The 21,816-nt window shown below is 37.5% G+C and overlaps 1 protein-coding gene across 7 annotated transcripts in view; it reads right to left on the minus strand.

Annotated features, from left to right (window-relative positions):
* Nucleotides 1–21,816, minus strand: part of ncor1 (nuclear receptor corepressor 1) — a 59,731-nt gene that overhangs the window by 35,091 nt on the left and 2,824 nt on the right. For 6 of the 7 annotated variants that reach the window (XM_067494797.1, XM_067494793.1, XM_067494796.1 and 3 more), the window contains exons 2-13: nucleotides 16,654–16,843; nucleotides 12,831–12,925; nucleotides 12,462–12,669; nucleotides 11,995–12,177; nucleotides 10,722–10,835; nucleotides 9,425–9,481; nucleotides 9,216–9,268; nucleotides 7,911–7,977; nucleotides 3,990–4,162; nucleotides 1,613–1,703; nucleotides 473–651; nucleotides 284–338 (exon numbers count right to left, since the gene is read on the minus strand). In XM_067494797.1, coding sequence (XP_067350898.1) covers nucleotides 284–338; nucleotides 473–651; nucleotides 1,613–1,703; nucleotides 3,990–4,162; nucleotides 7,911–7,977; nucleotides 9,216–9,268; nucleotides 9,425–9,481; nucleotides 10,722–10,835; nucleotides 11,995–12,177; nucleotides 12,462–12,669; nucleotides 12,831–12,925; nucleotides 16,654–16,764 — 1,386 coding nt within the window. In that variant the 5' untranslated portion in view covers nucleotides 16,765–16,843. The remainder of the gene's footprint in view (nucleotides 1–283; nucleotides 339–472; nucleotides 652–1,612; nucleotides 1,704–3,989; nucleotides 4,163–7,910; nucleotides 7,978–9,215; nucleotides 9,269–9,424; nucleotides 9,482–10,721; nucleotides 10,836–11,994; nucleotides 12,178–12,461; nucleotides 12,670–12,830; nucleotides 12,926–16,653; nucleotides 16,844–21,816) is intronic. The other variant, XM_067494794.1, reaches the window with a different exon arrangement.

A 21,816-nucleotide genomic window follows, 5' to 3' on the forward strand; every position in this document is an offset into this window, starting at 1 on the left:
AAATTTTTAAGACTTACAAATATTAAAATGTAGACAGATTGGCTTACATTTTATGTCAGTTAAAACAAATATCAAAGGGTGTCAAAGTAACTACTTAAACTGCTTATATAATAAAACAAATACTTTATTCCCCATCTTTAAGACTCAACAAGTATTGATTTTAAAGTTTATATTTAACTATAAAACATGATTATGGGGCTTTGACATGTGTTGCTGGCTTGACTCTTACACCAATGAGACATCTTTATATTCCTGTTAAATTAAAATACAAGCAGTAAAGTACCTTTCTCTCTAGATAGGAGGCAATCAGGCCAAAGTTCTTGGGGTGCTGGACAAACCTACAGAAAAATACCAGCTGTTGTTCATCTTTCAAAGACAAAAATATTAGTTCAAGTTGGCAATGAGGTCGAGTACAACTGATGAATTGTGACCAACAAATTTTGTGCCACCAACAAACTTAAAAACTACTCACTTCTCCTTAAAGATCTCCTTCTCATGTTCAGTCCAAACATTCATGAACTGCCGGGCTTTATACACCTTCATTGGGTCATCCATCAGGCCATTCATGTTAATAAACTTTACTCGGCGCTGCTCAGAGTCGTACATCATGGGAGGGATGACTGACAGCTGTCTCATCTGTTTTTCATTGTTCTGCAAAACATGGGCAGAAAAAGCAGCCACAGTTACACTAATAGAGAACTATAACACTCCAACCGAGTCTACTTGTTCAAAAAACAACCAATGTTTCTACATATTCTATTGATAAGTAAAAATATAGAGCAAAGACTTTCTTCTTGTTGGAAATGATTCATGTATTTAATTAAAATCATGAAACAATTAATTAAACATAACGTGAACAATAAAAAAAAAAATGTTACTAGAAAAGCTGTTGTCTTCTTACATTGAAAAGAAAAAAAATGAAAATAAAAACTTGGAGCAGCTTTGCAACAATAATAACGGCCATCAATAGTAACTGCATACTGGGCTATGATCGCTTCCAAAACACTGTAGTCGTTGAATGCAAAAGCGCAGCAATAGCTAATGCTATGCAGACACAACGACTTTCTTTCAGTGTGAAGGCTGTGACAAGGGACAGAGAGGGACAGAGAGGGACAGAGAGTATAGGTGGTATTTCTGGCATTTCCATATCACTGAGGTTAAAGGAGCTTCCTTTGGTTTTATTTAATCGTCTTCACCCGCTGTGGCCACTATTACTCCAGCTTGTTAACTACCAAATCCAACACACTTGCTGATGTCAATAGGGGAATGGGGACAGCTAACAGTATTGTCCTACCTCCAGAGAGCTGCTTCTACTGTTGACTATTCCATTTGGGCAGCATCAATATTAATACCAACTGGGTTTAATTTAAGATATTATATTTTTTTTATAAAACTATAATTAACTATTAAATGATAATGTACCATTATGCGTTAACCCCCTGTCAGCACGTACATTGGTTAAAATCTGCTCAACTTTACCAACAGTGACCTTTGAACCTTATATTTTAGTAACTCTAGAGGTCTTAAGATTTGAAGTGGTAAAAGATGTTGTGGCTGATCAAATATTAGAAAACAAAACAAAAACAATACAGACATTTCAATTTGGACTCACCTCTTGCTCAGAAAGGCCATCTATGATTTCAGAAATCTCATGCTCACTTCTTGCAATTGTTGCAGAAAGGCCCGTTCCTCTTTGCCCAACCCTGTGGAAAACAGGGACATATCATTTTACAAATGTTAAACATTTATTTAACATGTTGTATTGAAAACAGCATCAGACAACAGAAAACATGTTTGATTCCTTTCAGAGAAAATTTATCCCATATTCACTGTCTTTTCCAAACAAAACCCAAGACAAATTTTTAACATGAGCAGCAAAACAATCAATGTACCAATTATAAATTAATGTCTCTCTGAGAATTTATTACTTGCTTCCTCCTTTACAGTTTAGTAGTCTGCATAAACAGTGGTGACATGCAAACTCTTACTAAAGGCCAGGAACAACCAGTCTCTGACCCCTGATCCTTTCTCACACCCTTTCCAGAGCCACACAAATAGCCAGTGCCTCTGATCAAGTAGGCCACTGCACACCACCTAGTGCCCTCCATTTAGCTAAATAGAGACCTAAACAAACAATGCAGGAGACATATTTAATCTCTCAGTATGGCTGCAATATAAGCTAATGCTTCAAACAGCTGTTATAAATACAAACAAACAAACAAAAACTGTATGATTTCCCTCCATTTTCTTCATTTTTGATTGCCATCACACTTAGTAAATCCATCACTTTTCTAAACAGAAGTTTTTTCTCAGTCTAAGCCTGTGATAGTAGGATCTAGTACTCTATAATAAAGGTCGCTACTGTTTAAAATAAGAGCAACAGGGTACATTTGCAGAATATAGGCCTCCATCATGCTCTGGTAAAGCACATGTTACTTGTATTAAACAGAAATAGTTGGTCTATAAAATAATAAATAGAGATATCGCTATGCTTTTTCTGAGATATATATATATATATATATATATATATATATATATATATATATATATATATATATATATATATATATATATATATATATATATATATATATATATATATATATATATATATATATATATATAAATGCATACATTTTCAGTAAATTGATGGGGTTACTTTTTAGTAAAGTTTAGGTCATAGAGAACTCAATTAAGTGAATCAAAATGGATATGTTGATTTCCTTCCAACAGCAAATAATGGGTTTGCATTAGATAAAACATTTACCTAATAAACATTACTCACCACAAAATTTAAGAACTGATTAAAAATTCCAGTAACCTATTGAGCAAAATGAATCCACAAGTGATTATAACTTATAAAATATAGATATCTGCTCCTAAAGTTGTGGTCAATCAAACATGGCAGTTTAAATATGGTAATGTGGTTCACGGAAATTGTGACAGGCATTCCTGAAAAAAGGGCATTTCTTTAAAGTTTAAACTTGGAGTCTAGTCGGGAGAACTATTTACAATTGGGGCAGCAGTGTTCTTGGTGATAGCAGCAGCTTAGCTGAGTACTGATAATTACACTGAAAAACAATAGTACAGTGACAAAATAATTACAAGTGTGAAAAAAAACTGACTTTTTCACAAAAGAGAAAAAAGATCGGTGATCGTGATAAAGAATAAACTTGTAGGCTGTATGTAGACCTGTATATTAAAATCAATGCAATTTACAATGCACCATTTTTCATTTATACATTAAGATTTTATTAATATAACCTCTTATATGCAGGCATTTATATATTGATTTGTGTGAATTCAAGATAATTTGTAATATCCAATAAAACATGTAAAATATCCTTCAAACTGGCAACATATTTCAAATGCTTTTTGTCTTCCAATGTAAATAATTACATATTTAAAATGCTACTGACAACATAGCTTGCTGAGATAAGTCTGTTGTCCCCTAGGAAGACCACAGACATTATCCGTCAGATCCTCTCAGAAGGTGGGCTGCAGCCTGCTGACATGACCACTTTCTCATTTGAATGAACGGTTTTCAAGGAGCCGAAAAGATTCAATCAAATTTACAAATAAAAATGATTTGGACATACGGACCAAATAAATCTAAAGAGCTACTTTCTTGAACTTATCGCCTCTTCGCCAAGCCCACTTGTTCGCACGCAAGGCACTCTGGGATACCTAGCTACCACAAATCCATTTAAGTCTGCTCCCAACCCTCGATAAAATGAGCAGAGGGAGAACACGTCCGGGTATTTGATCTGTACTTGGTTAGATGCTAACTTTGAATTACAACAGTACTTGGGCTTTGACTGATGAAGTCCACGAGAATGCCTGTAGAGAAGACTGTAAAACAAATCGCTAAATTATATTTGTGTGCTTTTGTGCAAAGAACAAAATGAATATCAGCCAGTGGTAAACGGTACCACAAATAGAATAAATCCCTGAGCTGATAATAGCTGGTCAAAGGTAAAGACCATCACCTCTGGAAGCGCTCCTGCTGCTCTCTCTGCTTGCGGATCTCTGGGAATTGCCTTTCATAGTACTCCCGTGTTCTGCTCTCCTTGGCTTTGCGTCTTGGATTATTCTCCATTCGCTCTACCTTCTTCTCCCACGCTTCCATCAACTGGTCATAGCGTTGGCAGATCTTCTGTTCCTTTGTTCAAAACACAGAAAATTGCATAGTAGCATCAGGAGTGGGCATCTACCTCTCCAGTAAAGGTAAAAAAAACAAAACAACTAAATGCCAATGCACAAAGCTGGAAGATCCACAGATCCACAGTTTTGGATACTGTGCAAGTGTTAATATATCAGTCCTTAAATAAAATTGGTGTTTTTCTACTACATTGGATTATGAAGACAGTTTTAACACAGATTAAAAGATGCCCTATGTTGGAATGTTACCCCATGTTGTAAGATGTTCTTTATAACCTAATACATAAGATATTAAATAGAAGCTAAATAAAAGGTTTTATAATTGAAAAAGTAAAACTGAACACAGAACATCAAATAAGTAATAAAACTGTAGTAAAAATAGTAATGTTTCTGATTAAAAATGGACAGAGCTCAGTTTGTAATATGCTACAGGGTCATCTAAGGTCACTGGAGAGGCAAAAAAAAAAAATCTAAATAATGGGAACACACCTATATAAAACTGGAATATTTAAAAATAACAGCAAAAGTTTTTCAAATACACGTCATTAAATTCAGTGTTGCAGTTTATCCAAGTGAACATACATAAGCGTAAACACAAAGAAGCTTCAGAAACTTGACAGCAGAAGAGTTGAGACTCCATGCTGCTCAAAAACTGGCTGTGTATGTTGTGGTTTGTGCCTCTTTCACATTGCCTAACTCAATGTCCTAACACAGGCACAGCTTGTGCTCATTCAACTATTCTGTTTACAAAGAACTTTAACTCATTGCCACTGTACTTTAAATTTATCGATTTGTATACATCAGGTCTGGTAAATTGTAATTCTTCAGGACAATGGGTAAAAAACTGTTTTTTCTTAGAACTACATACATTTACTTTATTTACTATATTTTCTTTATCAAAAACTAAAAATCACATCAAATTTCCAGAGGTTTAACAGTTAAAATGTTTGATGATATATGGAAAAAATGTTCAGAGCACAATACAGCCTTGTTTCCCATCTGCGACAAGGGACAAACAATTCACCTTCCCTTTGGCATGTGGCCAAGTGCCATTGTTTGGAGTCCAAAAGGTGTGTCTGACCCACAGGGAACAGACAAAGATGTGAACCATTGCAATTCTCAAATAAAATTAATCTTGTTAAATATAAAAAAGAAAGTCATTTTTTAGAACTCTTCTTTGATATGACATTACATTACTGCATACACTTACTTATATATTAAGACTTATTGGCTTCATTTTTTACCCGCAACAAACGGGGGAAGCCAAAGTGTTTAATATGACAGGAAAATAATTTTTTAGCTATGCTAGCCACATGCCTCAATACTGTACTACCACAACAACTTTTGAAGAAATTGCCATGATTTTTTTTTTGTTTTGTTTTGTTTTAAAAATAAAAAGGTCCAAGGTCTGCTAGGCCAGTTTACAGCTATCGGAAATTATGACAGCATCTGTCCCCTCATTCTGCTCAGCATGAAAGCTATAGTCTGAGACAAGAAAAAAATAATACAGCAACAGGTTTAGCCATGTCACACCAGTTTGCCAGTTCCCAATGGCAAGCCTTCGTCTCGAAAAGGACACTGTGCATTTTTTATGTAACGGGAAAAAGACGGACTGCCTGGTCTGAATCTGTTCCACATTATTAGGTGTGCATTAGGTTTGAGCCTCCACTCGCTGTTAAGTGCCTCCCCAGTTTGTGTAATGTCAGCAAACAAGTGCCCCCTTTGTTGGTTTATATAGATGCCACTGCTGCTGTCCATCTTGACCAGGAAATCAAAAATTCTCAGATGTGGCAAAAAATGTTTTAGAGCGAAGAAAAATGCCCACAACACGAGGTCACTTATTTGAATGGGCTGGAGCCAGGGAGGCCAGGTACTGTTCACGGACCTTCATGTAAACACCGCTGTTGTGTGTGAGCATTCTGATTTTTATCCTGAATTTTCTGAGATGTAACTTGCAGAAAACTAAGTTCAGAATAGAACGTAACGTACCTCTGAACCTACCACTCCAGAATAAACTGGTGGTTTCCTTGCAAAATGAAGTCTGTAACCCTTGGGAAGAGTTCAAAAGGAGGGGTAGTAAATGGACTAGACAGCACAAGGGGAATGTGTGCTTCTCCACAACTGTAAACAAGGTGAACACTGAAGGCAATTGCACAGTAGTGACTGGGAAAAAGGAAATGTTTGTATTTTGTCTTATCCTCTAGGGGAAAGGGTGTCCCGGAGGGCTGACTGCTGAGCCTGAAACAACTAGCCTTTGCTTCTAAGTCGACCCTTAGAAGCCTCCATTTCCAATCTAGGGAAAATGGAGGAAGGGGGTAGGTGCAGCGACCTTCCTACCCCCAGTGATTTTTGCCCTGATTGAGTTGGTGGACACAGACAAGGCTGTAACCTGGAGCTGCCACAGCCACAAATTCCAAGCGGAATGGTGATGGCAGGAGCAATGTCACTTTGCAAAGGAGACATGTAGGAATTTGCCATTTCAAGAACCGATTAGACTATGGGAGGGTTTCCTTTACCCATCGATAGAGCTGCCAAACAGAAGGAAGAGTGGCATACTCATTATTTTGCCAGTCTCCTTACCAAAAAGATTCATGTTTACATCTTCCTCCTATTCCTCATTGCCATTATGTTCCAATTTGGAGTAGCGAAGCTGGTTTATGCAAAGAAAAATCTCTGCATCTGCATCCTCAGCTAGCTGAAGGCAATTTTTCTTTGGGCCTAGATGCAGCGTCAGGTTGACATTAAGGCTGCTGCCATCCACACAGAGCTTAAGGATACCATGTGGCATTGTGCAGAAGTGTTCACATGACGCAAGCTCTGCAATTAACGCCTGGGCATGTTTGATACCCATGCAGGCAAAAGGGGGATGGGAGTTCTTTCCAAAGAATGTAAATCCACATCCAGTAGGGTGAGAGTGGGATATGACATCCCTAGCCTTGCTTCCAACCATGGTCCCCTGAGCGGCAGTAGACATTTTTCTAAAGAAAATGTGGCAACTACATAGCTACACAGAGACACAAGCATACTTTTATGTGTAACATAGGAACATGTGTTGGTCTGCCATGACGCGAAAAGCCTTGACCAAATAGACTTTTTCTGAAGAAATGCTGTGATGTGTTCTTAATTTAAAAGCTATAATCCTAGCCCTAGAAAACCCACGTTCATGGGAACATTGACCACCGCGTTGATGAACAGGGAAGTGGGAATCTCAAGTGTCAGGAAGACTAAAGAGCTCAAAGGATCTTCGTGGAAAAGAAAGTCAAGTTGGTTATAAATGGAAGCATTCTGGTTCAAGCAACACATATGTTTGGTAAGTCCCCTAACAGACCTAGTGGTAGTGGAGCTTCTAAGACCGGTCACACCAGAGGGGGTTTTCCGTAGTGAAACATCGAGCGAAGTTTGTAAAAGAACAGTTGCTTTCACTGCGGCCATAATCTTAACTTATACTAATAGTACAAAGCCTTAGTAATTAAAAGAATGTGTTATTTTAATAAATGAATAACTCAGCATTAAATATTCACCATGCACCAGCATTTAAAATTTAGTTGAACATAAAATAAACAAGCTGGTTTTTTTTCTACACTGAGTCTTGGTGTACGACCATATTCTCTTTTTAGTAGGAATATGGACTAATCTGGTCTCTGCCTTTTCGGGTGCAAACAGTCAGTTACGATAGGATTGTTGAAGTGAACTGCAAATTGGGGGTATGTGGAAGGCAACTCGAACGTCCACAAAAAAAGGGCACTTACTCTTTGTTTACGAGCGTGGTTCCTCCGCTTAAAGAACAAAATCAGCTTCTTCCTCATGACTTGGTTACTGAAATTCAACAACAAGTAGTTAGTAAACAAAAACATTATATTTTTCATTGGAATAATTAATACTACCACAAGTTATACTTGTATAATTCTTAACCAACATTCTCAAGTACCAGTTATTTCAACAGACAAGATCTACACAATGCAAATAAGGGCTGTATTGATTCTCCAAATCCACAGTTGGGATCATACTTCTTTTTGCACTTATGTGGTTTGGCTAGATTGGTGGAGGGATGGGAAAAATAGAAGAAATACAAGGAAAAACGTTTTGGGTTGTATTAAATCATTTTGGACCACTAAACAGAAGAACACAATGGAAACTAACCACAAAGTGTGTTTTGGGTGTCTGAAATACCATGTTTCTGTCTTCATTACACCCTTCGTTTAAATTTAGTACAAAAGTACCTTTGTAAATTACAGCATTTTTTGAGGGATGGATCTTGATCTATTAACCAGGGGCGGCAGTGGCTCAGTTGGTAGAGAGGCCTCCTACCAAACATAGGGTCAGAAGTTTGTGCCCGGCTCTCCCCGATCACATGTCAAAGTGTCCCTGGGCAAGACAGTGAATCCACTGCCCAACCCCATCCCCAGCCATGCCAGTCCCAAGCCTGGTAAAATCAGGGAGGGTTGTGCCAGGAAGGGCATCTGGTGTAAAAATGTGCCAAATCAGCATGCGGACTAATGATCCGCTGTGGTGGCCCTGAACTTACGGGATAAGCAGATTTATTTACCAACACCCCCATGAACTTACTGTTTATTTGCATTGCAGCAGGTACAAAATACTGGGAACCTCTCTGTTTACTCATGATAAAGGCTATAGGGAGAGAATGGTGAGAGTACTGACCCTGAGAGTGTGGCCTATACAGAGGATTCATGGAGGTATCCTCTTGATAAAAGACTGAGCCAGATGCATCGCTCTCACAGTACAGTGATAAGGATTTTGTCCTCAGCAGCAGGGCCTTCAGCCCCTTTCACAACATTTATTGAAACACATATGTTCTTTCACTTCCCATCTCTTTCACTCTCCTTGGTGTCAATAGGGCATCTCAATCAAGTGACAGATTAAATAGAATTATCACCTGGGTTTATCCTGCTGTAGTCAGCATTACCTCCAAGATGCTGCTCAACTGACATGATTTCTATGTTGTAATTGTGGTGATATCATATCTACCACAATGTCCTCACACAAAGCTAAGAGAGTGTGTAAAATGAATTTGTGGATCAAATGTAGATACTCACGTCTTGATGTTGTCATGGTACACTTTTGTGTCCGATGGCTGATTGTATAAGGGCTAAGGATAAAAAAAAAAAAGACCAGTAAAAGTAGTGGATTATTCTCTGGGTATTAAGCAAACAGTAATATACAATTTGCAAATGAGTTAAGCATTACTTCTTTCCCAAAGCTCACGCAATGACAAAAAAAATATTAACAATTAAAAATTACACACCAGCTCAACCTTGGGACCAAGACCTTCAAGTATTTTATGAGCCTCTTCTGCTTTTTTCTAGAATAAGGGACAAGAGTTGACATAAATAAATGATAAATGCAATAATCAAATGTTCCCACTGCAGTATAATTAGGGTTGGCAACAGTTTTCCTTAATCAGTGTAGACTGTCAGCTTATTAAAGATCATCAGAACAATGCTAAATACCTTTATATCTATAGCTGACATGTACTGATGTAAGACCGACAACACGAAGTGCCACATCAATGTCATACACAGAGTTGGCTTGCTTCACAGCCTAAAGGGTTAAATGGCTGACCAAGAGGGAAGGCGTGTCTCAGCACTCTCCAACCACAACATTATCTGACAGAGATGAACTGAAATGACCTCCATGAACACACATTCACTCACTACCCTATTGTTAAGGAAAAGTACAGATAACGAGTCCTGCCTCTGTACTTGCTGTTCTGTTAAATGAGGCACAACTAATGATGTTTCTCATTGGGTCTTGTTTTGTCTAATGAACAAAAAAATAAATAAATAAATAATTATATATGTTATCCTCTCACTTGACAACTTGAAACCTTTAAATATTTGGCATTTATGCTTGAGAAAATATTTAATTAAATATATTTTAATATATAAGTTATATACAAGTTTACATCATAAATAACCAATTAATTTTTTTTTGTCAATCTACCAACCACCAGTACCAATATTAATCAGTATTCTGAAGTGAAAATGTAGGCCTTCCAATGTATCACAACAACATGGTGAAATATGTTTTATGAAAATTAAAACACTGCTAAATGTGCCCTTCAGCAGTAACAGGAAATGTTCAGTTTGCATTACCGTTAAGTAAGTAAAGTACCGTTGATATTTCAAAGTACCTACAGACATGTGGGAATTAAATTAAAGTCCAAACCACAGAGAATCAGTCAGCTACAAAAATACTGAAAGCTGAACACAGACAAGCTTAAAGGCACAAGTTTAGCCATCAGTTTAGCAAACGATGGCTTGGACTGAGAAAGGAGACGGTTTGTGGTCATCGGTCAGCCCCTGCTGTGAGGACAAAGTAGAAACTCATGTGTTCTCAACTTGGTATGGCCCAATTTAAAGATCTAAATCCAAGGCCACTGGATAAACAAAACTAACATTTTCTGGCTTTAAGAATGCATAGTTATGTTTGCTAAAATAATAATTACAACTGTTTAAAGCTATAAATAATTGCCAAGGAGACCTCGGGAAAACTAATGCTTGTTGTCAAAATTTCCTATGTGTGTGTTGAGAATCACAAACCCTGTTCTCATCATAGATGATCTGGACTATGCTGCGATGCTTGTGCTCCACAGGGGGTGGGGTCACTGGCTTTTCTGGCTCCACTGGCTTCGCTGCTTCTTCCTCCAATTGTTGCTAAGACACAGCACCAACACAGCATATTTGAACCAATGGCACACAAAATACACAAAAGGAAAAATATAGGAAGTCTCAAAATAAACACTGTATATTATTTTAATCTGAATTAATTTTGCTACAAGACTGGTGGCGGAAAACATAACTGCATCTACAACGTGTTAATCAGATTTGAGCTCTGATTGCTGCAGCCTATGGAGGCAATTCAACTTACTATGCTTAACAGAACTCGAAAGTTTTTGCCTATGAGGCCATGCTGATGCTAAAGAAAAGCTGAAATGTATTTGGTAAGTACATTTTTACAAGTTAAAGGTTATGTGAACCAGCAGGTTACAGGAACAAGATCATGAGTTCCTGAAATACTCTAAATACATAAATAAATTCCTTGATACTGTCACATAAGGGCAACAGGAAAATAGAGGTATTGAGGTATTCTCTTCCTGCACAGTTGAGCTTACATTCCTGTCTAACAAGATAAAATTTAAAATGACAGAGAGCAACAGAAAAAACAAATCAAACACTAGGTAACAGACAAGCTAATCCAGACAGGACAATTTGAAGCATAAGTCTGCAGCTCTACAAATAAATTTGTAGGAAAGGGCATAAATCCGACGATTAGTACAAGCCTATTAAGAAATAGATCTTTAAAAGCATATTTTAGCCTGGGTAAATTGCTGGAAAACACTGCTGATGCAGACAAGAGCAACTTTAGGCTTTGAGTGCTGATTTAAACTCAGATTGTATTTTAACACTAGAAATTGTAACACCCAAGATTTTATAACAATGTAAAAATGTCTAAAGGTGCTTTTCACAGCGAGGTCTGTTATCAACTTTATATCAATGTTTTTTTTTCAAACAATATTTGAATTTAAATTGAGGCTTTGTAGATGGAATTAGATGGAAATGTAAGTATAACCTCACTTTTATGTAAAGACATTGCCAAATTTGCCCCTTTAAAATGTAATTACTAAACCAAAGCCAACTACAAGACCTTTACAATTTCAACCAGCGGCATATAATTACACATCACTTAAATTTCTCTTCACTGCGAATGGCCTAACATATAATAAGTTAATTAAATAGTTACTTATGCAATGTTTTGTGACACAGCATCTATTATTTATAAATCCTTTTCCAAGATATTTTCTGGCTAACCAACCTGCTTTTTCTTTAGTTTGAGAATCTGCTGCTCCACTTTTGCAATTTCTCTGTCCACACGGTCCATACTCTGGATTAGTTCTTCCTTGGATAGTTTGGAAGGAGATGTGTCCTGCTCTTCCCCCAGGTGCAGTGTAGGTCCTCCTGGGGATGGGGACTCCACTTTGACAGTAAATTGAGACTCCTGGCAAAGCCACACAAAGAGTCGCTGGGTTTGCAAAAAACTACAACACAAAATCTTAACAAAAGTGATTGTCCAAACTCTAACATTTCTAATGATATATACTTCTATATGCTGATTTTATGAATCTTACAAAGAAGTAGTTCTTTCACTTCACAGAGGAAAGAGCTTTGATGCCGATCAAGAATGCATAACAAGATAAAGTAATGACAGCTGACTTGACCAAATAAGATGTCTCTACAAGGACCAAAATCGAGAAAAGAAAGGTTGGGAAGAACAAGGCTAACCTTTTTGACCTCCATAGTAGCTCTTAGGCTGTCTTGTACTGTATGAGGCATGGGCAAGACAATACTCCCAGCAGTAGGAGGTGTGCGGGTCATGTGGGCCTCCGCAACAGTCTCCATGCGAGGACGTTTAGACTCATAGGCCTCATGCTCAGACTGGGCTGTGACAGAGTGAAACTGCTGTTCGTAACCATGGCGTCTCTCTGGAGGCCTGAAGAACAGAATACAAGAAGAAATAAACAAATCTACAGCCACATCTATCCATCTTAATGTATGACTCTTATACTGCAGTCTGGGGACATCAGTGTTATCCTTGACTTCATACAGAATGTGTGTGTTAGTGTGTGTGTTTGTGTGACGTGAAGCTCTTGCCTTTCAGTGCCAGGGTGGAATTCAGACAGTAAAGATGGCCTTCTCCGACCTTGTGCATCCTGCATATGAGTCCGATAGTCTGGGACGGTGAAATCCTAGATAAGATATAAAGATAAGATATAAAGGCCACACCTTAACTTTATTAAGCACTATGATCAAGGCCTCCAAAGAGTAATAAGAGGGGTATTGTTTGAAAATTTATTTGAAAAGTAAGTGTTAGTTATGTCATCCAGAATAGCAAACGGTACACAAAAACCTCTTAGGTTCCTTTAAATTCACATGTATAACAAAGCACTTCCTCAAGAGTCAAAGTCATATCTCCATCGAGTGAGACTGTCTCAGTTTGACAATGAATATGCATTATTTTTAATCTATATATCTGTCTACACTGGCTGCTTTGGTTAAACTTTATACACATCACTGACCCGAACCCTCTTCTTTGACTTTGAAGCCATTTTGGGCAACACTACTACACAATACTTTATTCATGTTCCAAACATCTCATCAGTCAGAGCACAATAAAATACTATATTACTGTAGGGCTCTCATTTGGCAAACCAAAATATGTTGCTGATGTTAAAACAGACTAAAATATTTTTAAAACAAAGCTTTAATCAAAAAGCTATTGGATAATTACACAGATGTTATCAGCACACTGTGCCCTCCAAACAAAGTTGAACAAGCAAAATCATTTACAGGAAATATTTCCAAACTCTAGTTTTATCCCAGATTTAAGCAAACAATCCAAATGCTCAGAAATGCACCACTGGCAGTTTCCCTGAAAGTACACTTCTAAGAAGTCTGTTGACTAAGATGGCTGACAAACATTCACAGTCAAATGAACATGCAACAGGAAAGTGTGCTGGAATCAAAGACTTCAAAGCTCACAGAGCTGCAAAATTATGAATCAACTGAATCAGATAAATGTTTACCCAGGAATGCCATCATAATTGCATTATATTTCAAATTTCTTATGGGTTAAAACATACCTAAAAAACTTAAAAGCAAAGAAATATTAATCCTAGTAGAAACAGTAACGATAGGAACTTAAGGAATATTTTTCTATAGTTATACATGTGCCTTACATATGTAATGAGCCTAGAGCTGCACCTAACGCTAAAGTTTGTCAATTAATTTATTGAATCTTTTTTCGATTAATCAATTTATCTATAGTTTCTCCCATTAAGCTTTATTTCAATTAATTAAAATTTGTAAAAAAGAAAATTCAGTTTGCATTTTTTAAATTCATAATATCAGCAGATTTCTAAATCCCTCCATAGTCAAAATTATATATTAATCTTTAGTCTCTTAAGATCTGTTACAATTGGTAAATCAAAGCACAGTGTAAGCATATAAGAGAAATACCCCACTTCCAACTTTACCCTGTTTCTGCACATACATCTAGATCTAGAAGGTGAGAAATCAAGACCATAAATAGTTATACTTGCTAGAGTAGAATCTGATATTATGATTAATTAGCTGGGAACAGCATGTTATGGAACTGTTGTTTTCTACCATTTTGTGAACCGTATTAAGTATATTAGTGAGTACTAGCTACAAAACAAAATCTCCTGTCTTCACTACAGTTCAACAGCACCACAAAAAGAAAAAAAACAAAAAAAACTACCACATCTGTCTGAACACAAACTAAACATCATCACACTCATGAAGGAGGATTTACCACAGGACTGCTGGATTAGACAGACTGTCTGGTTTGGAAATGTGTAAACTGGAGCCTGTCACACATTGGGTTGAATGGTTACTGCATTAAGTGCAGTGAAATTATCACTTTTCTGCACATTTCTGATTGTTTTTGATAATTTGCTTTTCTACATTGCTAATTTGCGGAGTGTTCTTACGCACATACCCAAACAAGCACTGATCTTGTCAGTTCAAGTTAAGGAGCAACTTTGACCTTACCAGAGCTGTCTGCTAGCTCTTTGCTGTGGACAGGGACACTTGGCTGAACTCTGCCCTCGAGCATAGTCAAAGAGAAGAAGCTGCTCCATAAGTTTATTTTCTTATTAGCTAATCTTAGTGGTGTCTTGAAGAGTTCAGATTCCATGATTTCAAAACAAATATTTATATTTTCAAGCTCTAGTTAACTTTTAACAACTAAATCCGCACACTATGAGGTTAATTTCTTTGTCCCAAAATTATCCTAGAAGCGGAATCTTTGTGTACCGTTAATATCTAGCTCAACTTGTGACGAATTGATACAAGTTTTGTAAATTGATGTATTTTTGTAATCAATAATATCAACACGTCATCACACCCCCAAACGAGCCATTCCTGATGTTTATCGATGGGTTTATAGCTCTGCACAGACTGCCACATGCTCCCACCAATTGGATAAATAACACTCAGGAAAATCTGAGGGTTGAGAACAAAATGTTTATCCTTAAAACACATGTTTATGCCAAAGATGCTCAGTATACATAGAATAAATAATTATACCGTATACACAGCATGAGATGACTGGCTATCCAACTCTGAATAATATATTTACATATTAACAGCCTACTGACATTGGCATCTCTTCTTTTGCAAGAACTTTTTGCTTCAAAAGTCACTATTCAGAATTAAAGTTTGATCGGATTCATTTATTAAAAAAATAATTAACTGATAAAGCAGATGCAAGACCAGCTAATGGTCAGGTTAGACGTCTCACTCAGGTTGCAGCTACAAAAAGACTCAGTCCACTCTGATTTTCAGTGATGCAGACTGATGACTTTTGACTAATATACATCTTTGGGTGTAAATAGAGTTTCCCCACTTAATTGCATAAACAGCACTTTTCCCTTTGGTTTTTCATCAGTTTAAGTTAAGTTAATATTAGTTAAGGAAAGATGATCTGTGTTGATGATCAAGGTCGTAGCATTAAGAAAACAAAAAAACATCAACAGAACACGGTCTGTGCACCAGCAGAGCTGTGATAAGAGCCATGATGTACTGTTTCTTCAAGATTAACAGAACTATTAACACAGGTGGAGCTGGTGCACATTGAAACTTGTCTTCTCATCTTTGAGTGAGAAAGTAGACAAACCTCCTCCTCTATGCAATTCACTCGAAAGGTATGGCTTTAACATTAGGCAGAACTACTTTGCCTAGAGATAAGTCATTCTGTCTTGTTTGAGAATTCTAAACAGTATTGTTAACATTGGCATTACTGGCACTGCCATCTGTGCTACCTTCTGTTTTTTTATGTTTTTATGAGTGATGTGCACTTTATTAAATTTAGGGTCGTGTTTCCATGTTTGTATCATTGAAACATGACTGTCTACAACCACGAGAGACACTAGAAGCTGAAGTACATGCAGTCTTCTAGAGAGATACAAAGAAAATCTATTGTCATTGTTGAACATCACAGTACATGTGTGCGGGAATTCCAGCATCGTAAGCGCTAAATTTGTGTGAATCATTAGCATTTTGTAAGCAATTCCCATAATTCCACAGTAAAAATCTGGCCCTTAATTTGCATAAATAGCAAAAATTCTGTTGTCGATACAGATGGGTAAGTGAGAAGCCTCTTAGCTGAAGTTATGCAGAACATTAGCTATGTGGGACAATGAATTCTGATTCATTTTTTGCATGAAGTTGCAAATTGGTGTTAAAGATGTCAATAAGAATTGATTCCTTATTCAAATTTACTGGTCAACACAGTGCTGCCCAAAGGACTTTAACAAATATCCTATCCTATCCCTGTGGTCATAGGGGCGAGGGGGTCGCAATCCCCCAACCTTCTAGCGGTGAGGGAGCAGTGCTAACCACTCCCCCACCATACTGCCCTAGCTCAAAACAACAATGCAAAAATATGGTTTACCTGCTGGTGGCGTGTGCTGGTGAAGGTGTACTGGACAGAATGTGGTGGGTATCGGCTCTGCTCGCTGCTGAAGCTCCCCTGGCTGGGGGGGTAGCCCGAGCTACTGGACATCCTGGCTCAGTGCTAGCGTGCAGCTGATGCTTCACAGATCAGAGATTTTAGCTAGACATTTTTTGGAGACACGAACCACCTTCACCAAGACAGAGACAAAAATACACATTTTAGACATAGCAGTTTTAAGCGATTAGCTTAGCCAGGTAAATATGAATCCTATTAGGATAAAGCATATTGAGAATACTGAATAATATTACAAATTGGAAAAAAAATATTTAAAATTAGATCTAGTGCAATGACAAATAAAATAAAGGTATCGTTTTTTTCTGTCTGTTGATAGTAATGAGCAAACTACTGCTTGACGCCACTGTTTTAGAACAAAGAAGAAAATGCATTTCAAAACACACTAGGAAAAGCAAACAATGAAAAAAATCCTGCTTAACTGGTTTTCAAACACTGGTCTACTTTTTGAAAACTAATATTCTAAAAGGTGAAGACTAAGAGCTTGATTTTGCAAACATGTATATGCCATGTTTTCCTCTGTCCTACTGAACTGAAGGGCACAAGTGCTGCTACAAGCCTGTCAATAGTATCCCCCTGCAAGAAGATGGTATGGAATATACAAAACATTCAGAAAGTTTTCAGATAAATTTCACATTTTTCAATTTGTCATGATATAGAATGACACTGCAATCCTTTAAATAAATTTTATTCTTCATTGATCTACACTATGCACCACATAATGACAAAGTGAAATTAGAATTTAGAAAATGTCTGTAATATCCGTCTCAAATGTCTGTGTACGTAAGTATTCAGACCTTTTACTAAGTACTTTATCAAAGCACCTTTCTCAGTAATTAGAGCTTTGAGTCTTTTTGGGTATGACGTGACAAGCTTTGCCCACTGGGACTGGGGAATTTTCTGCCATCCTTCTTCGCAAATCCTCTCTAGCTCAGTCAGGTTGGATGGGGACCATCGGTTAACAGTCTATCTTTAAGGTCTCTCTAGAGATGTTCGAAAGGGTTCAAGTAAGGGCTTTGGCTGGGCCACTCTAGGACATTTACTTAGTTGTCCCCAAGCCGCTCCTGTATTGTCTTGTGCTTAGGATTGTTGTTATGTTGGAAGGTGAACCTTCAACCCAGTCTTAGGTTCTGAGTGCTGTGAAAAGGGTTTTTATTGAGTACATCTCTGTACTTTACTCCATTCAGCTCTGACGGCTCAGACTCTGCCATGAAGCCCACATTTGTGGATGGCTGCAGTGGTTGTAGTCTTTCCAGAACTTTGTCCCATCTCCACACTGGATCTCTGGAGCTCAGTCAGAGTGACCATTAGGTTCTTGGTCACTTCTCTTACTAAGGCCCTTCTCCCCAGATTTCTCTGTTTGAGTGACCAGCTCTTGGAAGAGTCTTGGTTGTGTCAAGCTTATTTATTTAAAAATTATGGACCCCACTGTGCAGCAGAAAGTTTGACCTACGTCTGACTATCACATAGGACGGTAATGTTGTCAGATGTTGTTTAGATGAGCACTTTGCTGGCTGACATTTTGAATCTGTACGAATTATCTTCTACTTGCTGCATTGGAATAGGAGCTGGACTGGATCAGTCTGCATATACAGAGGCAGGCATGATCTTTGTTTAGGTTTGTGTTTTTAATATAAATGTTATATAGGACATATTCTTTACAATTAAGATGCTGTAACTTTCCTCTGAATTCACATCAATGTTTGAAATTTAGAGTAGCATGAAGGGTGCATTTGTTTTAAATCTTGCATAACTAGTGAGAGGCAGAATGATAGAGGCACTGTGTTGAAAGGACAATTCCTTAAGTGCCCAATATTATTATATAATATTCCAAAAACAAGCACTCAGAAAACTTGTAGAGCAAACCAAGTTGGTGAGATGGAGAGAAGCGATACACCAAAGCAAATCACTCTAAAAATTGGGTGACAATTTGTGGTAGATATTAGTTACGTGGCAAGTTACTACATCCTCAGACAATAAGCTGTAATACATTGAGTATTTCTGAGATACTGCCCAGCTCTACAGGAAAGTATAGGCACAAAGCATTGCCAGGCTTATATCACCTCTTGCTGCCAGTGTAACAAACAAGGGCAGGATAAAATCAAAAAGTACACCACTACTGTCCCTTGCAGGGTTTTAATTTAAGACAAGGCTTTTAAATCAAAGAGCAAGGAAGATCCTAAAACAACTGCTGCATTAGGGGAAAAAAAATATTTGGGCTATGCAGCTGCAGCTTTACAAAAAAACAAAACGGGGTCTTTTTGTCTGAACACAGATAATAAATGATCAACGGCTTTCAGCTTGTTCCTTCAGGGTGGCCACAACGGAGTGTGTTCTGCACGTTGATTTGGAATGAGTTTTTACGCTGGATGCCCTTCCTTCATATTCAATTGAAGCTGCAAGCATACTTGGAAAAAGTTACATTATCAAAGCTAAACTTTTCAAATTTCCATCATCCATTAGACCCTCCCAAGAAGTAGTTTGCCTTACATAAAACCTTAAATCCTTAGCCTAAAATCACTACAAGTAACTATTAAACTATACTTGTTGACAGACGGCATTTTGCTGGTGCTTTCAATTTAAACATATGAGCAGAAACAAATTGCTAGTATATTGAAGACGTGTTAAGTAAAATCATTTATTTACTAACAATAATGGAATATTATATGCAAACACAAAAAAAAATTGCTCAATTAATGTTCTGTGCGTGAAAGTGGTCCATTTGTATGTGATTAATAGAAGATGAGGCTTTAGATTGTAGTTGTTACTTCTACAATGAATGAGCTAACGTTATGAGATTCAACAACAAATGTTGAAACTAAGAAATTGTTTTGTTTTTTTTTAAACAGTACTCAATCTTTTTCTCACATTTTGGCCTACTCACTAATGAGGTGGGTATAATGATTGGGTGTAAAAAGAGCATCCCAGAGAAGCTGAGTTTTTCAGAAGTAAGAATGGGATGATTTTTATGACAGTGTGAAAAGATACACATTTAATTTCTGGGGTAAGAGTGTTGGGTTATGTTCAGTATGTTTTTGTCAAAGAGGGAGGGAGAAGAGATTCCCCATGATTCACATTATACGTCAGAAAGCCCAACAACTGTTCCCTTTAAGTGTTGGATGGGAAAATAAGGAACATAAACCTCTCTTCATTTTGAAAAACTTCTTCACTTCAGGTTTTCTAGTGCAAAGAAATGCAGCTGTTAATAAGGTTATATATTTGCATGAATTATCATCATTAATTGTTACTGGTTACAAACAACAGTTCATACATGTAAACACATTTAAATGAAACACTAATTAAAAGCCTGTCTATAGTGTTTCATGACATTGTAAGTATTGCTGCTAGTATAAATGGTAAATGGTCTGCACTTATACATCGCTTTTCAACCTATCTCTACCACACACACACTCACCGGGAGAAACTACGTTGGTGTTCAGTGTATTACATGACGTGACACGAGGGGCCGGGGATGAAACCAACAACCCTGGGAACTGTGGACGACTGCTCTAGCTCCTGCACCACAGTCGAACCCATAGGCCACGTGTTAGATAGTTGTTATTTTATCCACATCTTTTTTTCCAATCACTGTCATAGGCAACACAAAACCTGCGGCATTGTCATACAGCAGAGCAGACTAGTCATTTTCAAAACTGATTTAAGAGCCATGCTAAGCTCTTCATCCGGGCCAACTTCACCAGGCTATTGGTGCTATGTGCAACATCCCCCCCCCCCAGTAACCACACGCAGTCTCTGAACTGTGACTACCAAACTAAATAAGTCAGATGCTTCACTTAATCCATTCCACCCATAATCTGGAACCAGGTTACAAATCATGGAAGTGGATTACGGAAAACTGATTTTGACAGGTACATTTCTCCAGTAGAACACCAAGTTCTCTGACATGTATACACATTACCAGGTTCTGTACAGCTTTCTCCAACAATGCATGTGCATAACTAGTGGCTGTAATGCTGTGAACTCTGGGCCAGTGTAAGGTTGAATGAAGGAGCCTTGATGCCTCATTTTTAAATCAAGATCAAGTTCAAATTGAAGTGCTTTCTGTAACTATACAGCTTGATGTCTCCTCCACCTCAAATTTATTCTATGGCTCACAGATTCAGATTACTCTGCGGCTTTGGTACACGGAGCCAGGTTTCTGAAGTGTATGTTAGCTAATTTCCCACACTGCCCAAGAAAGTGGAGTACTCTAAACAACCTGGTGCATGTAAATGCAAACAGGATCTATAACATCTGTAAACATTCAGAAAGTCTACAAGGGCAGGACCTGAACATTTGACAATTTAGATAATAGTTAAACGGATATTTGTTGTTTTTTTCCCCAGATCTGAATTAGTATTTAGAGTTTCCCAAACACAGATGATAAAAGAAAAATTCTTTGCTCGCCCTGACTGCACATTGAGCAGCATATCATCTAGACCAGGGGTGTCCAATACGTCGATTGCCATCTACCGATCGATCGCAAAGGTAGTGTGGGTAGATCACATGGAAAATAAAGTAGATGTGAGCCGATCATCCGTCCTTACTATGCAATTTGTCACTTGATTGAAATACAGGGCAGCCAATCTGCCATCTGATTTTTTTCTGACACATGGCTCACCACGCATGCATACAACGGCATCAAGTGCTGCAAAACTCTAGCAAGCTAGCCTCCCCACTATGTATCCCTGGCTGATTCTATTCAGTGCAATTCAGAGTAAGGTAATGACAGAAAATGTACATAGTTGTATTGTCCAATATGGGTTCATGTAGTTATGCAAGCTATACCAACATATATTGTGCATATACAGAATTCTCAATATATTAATAAATAAATATATGTTTTGTATTTTTATAGTAGGTAGATCATTTTGACTTCATCATTTTATAAGTAGCTCACAAGCCAAAAAAGTGTGGGCACCCCTGATCTAAACAGATAGAGGCACTTGCAATGCATCGTTAGTTTCTCAAAGTTAAACCCACACACAAAGATAAATAATTCTTTAAAAAAAAAATAAAAATTACTTATTCCAATTCCGTACACAAAAATCAAAGTTCTACAAACTCAGGACAACTACATAACTACAT

Source organism: Channa argus, chromosome 24, assembly GCF_033026475.1.
Source record: "Channa argus isolate prfri chromosome 24, Channa argus male v1.0, whole genome shotgun sequence".
Classification (NCBI taxonomy): domain Eukaryota; kingdom Metazoa; phylum Chordata; class Actinopteri; order Anabantiformes; family Channidae; genus Channa; species Channa argus.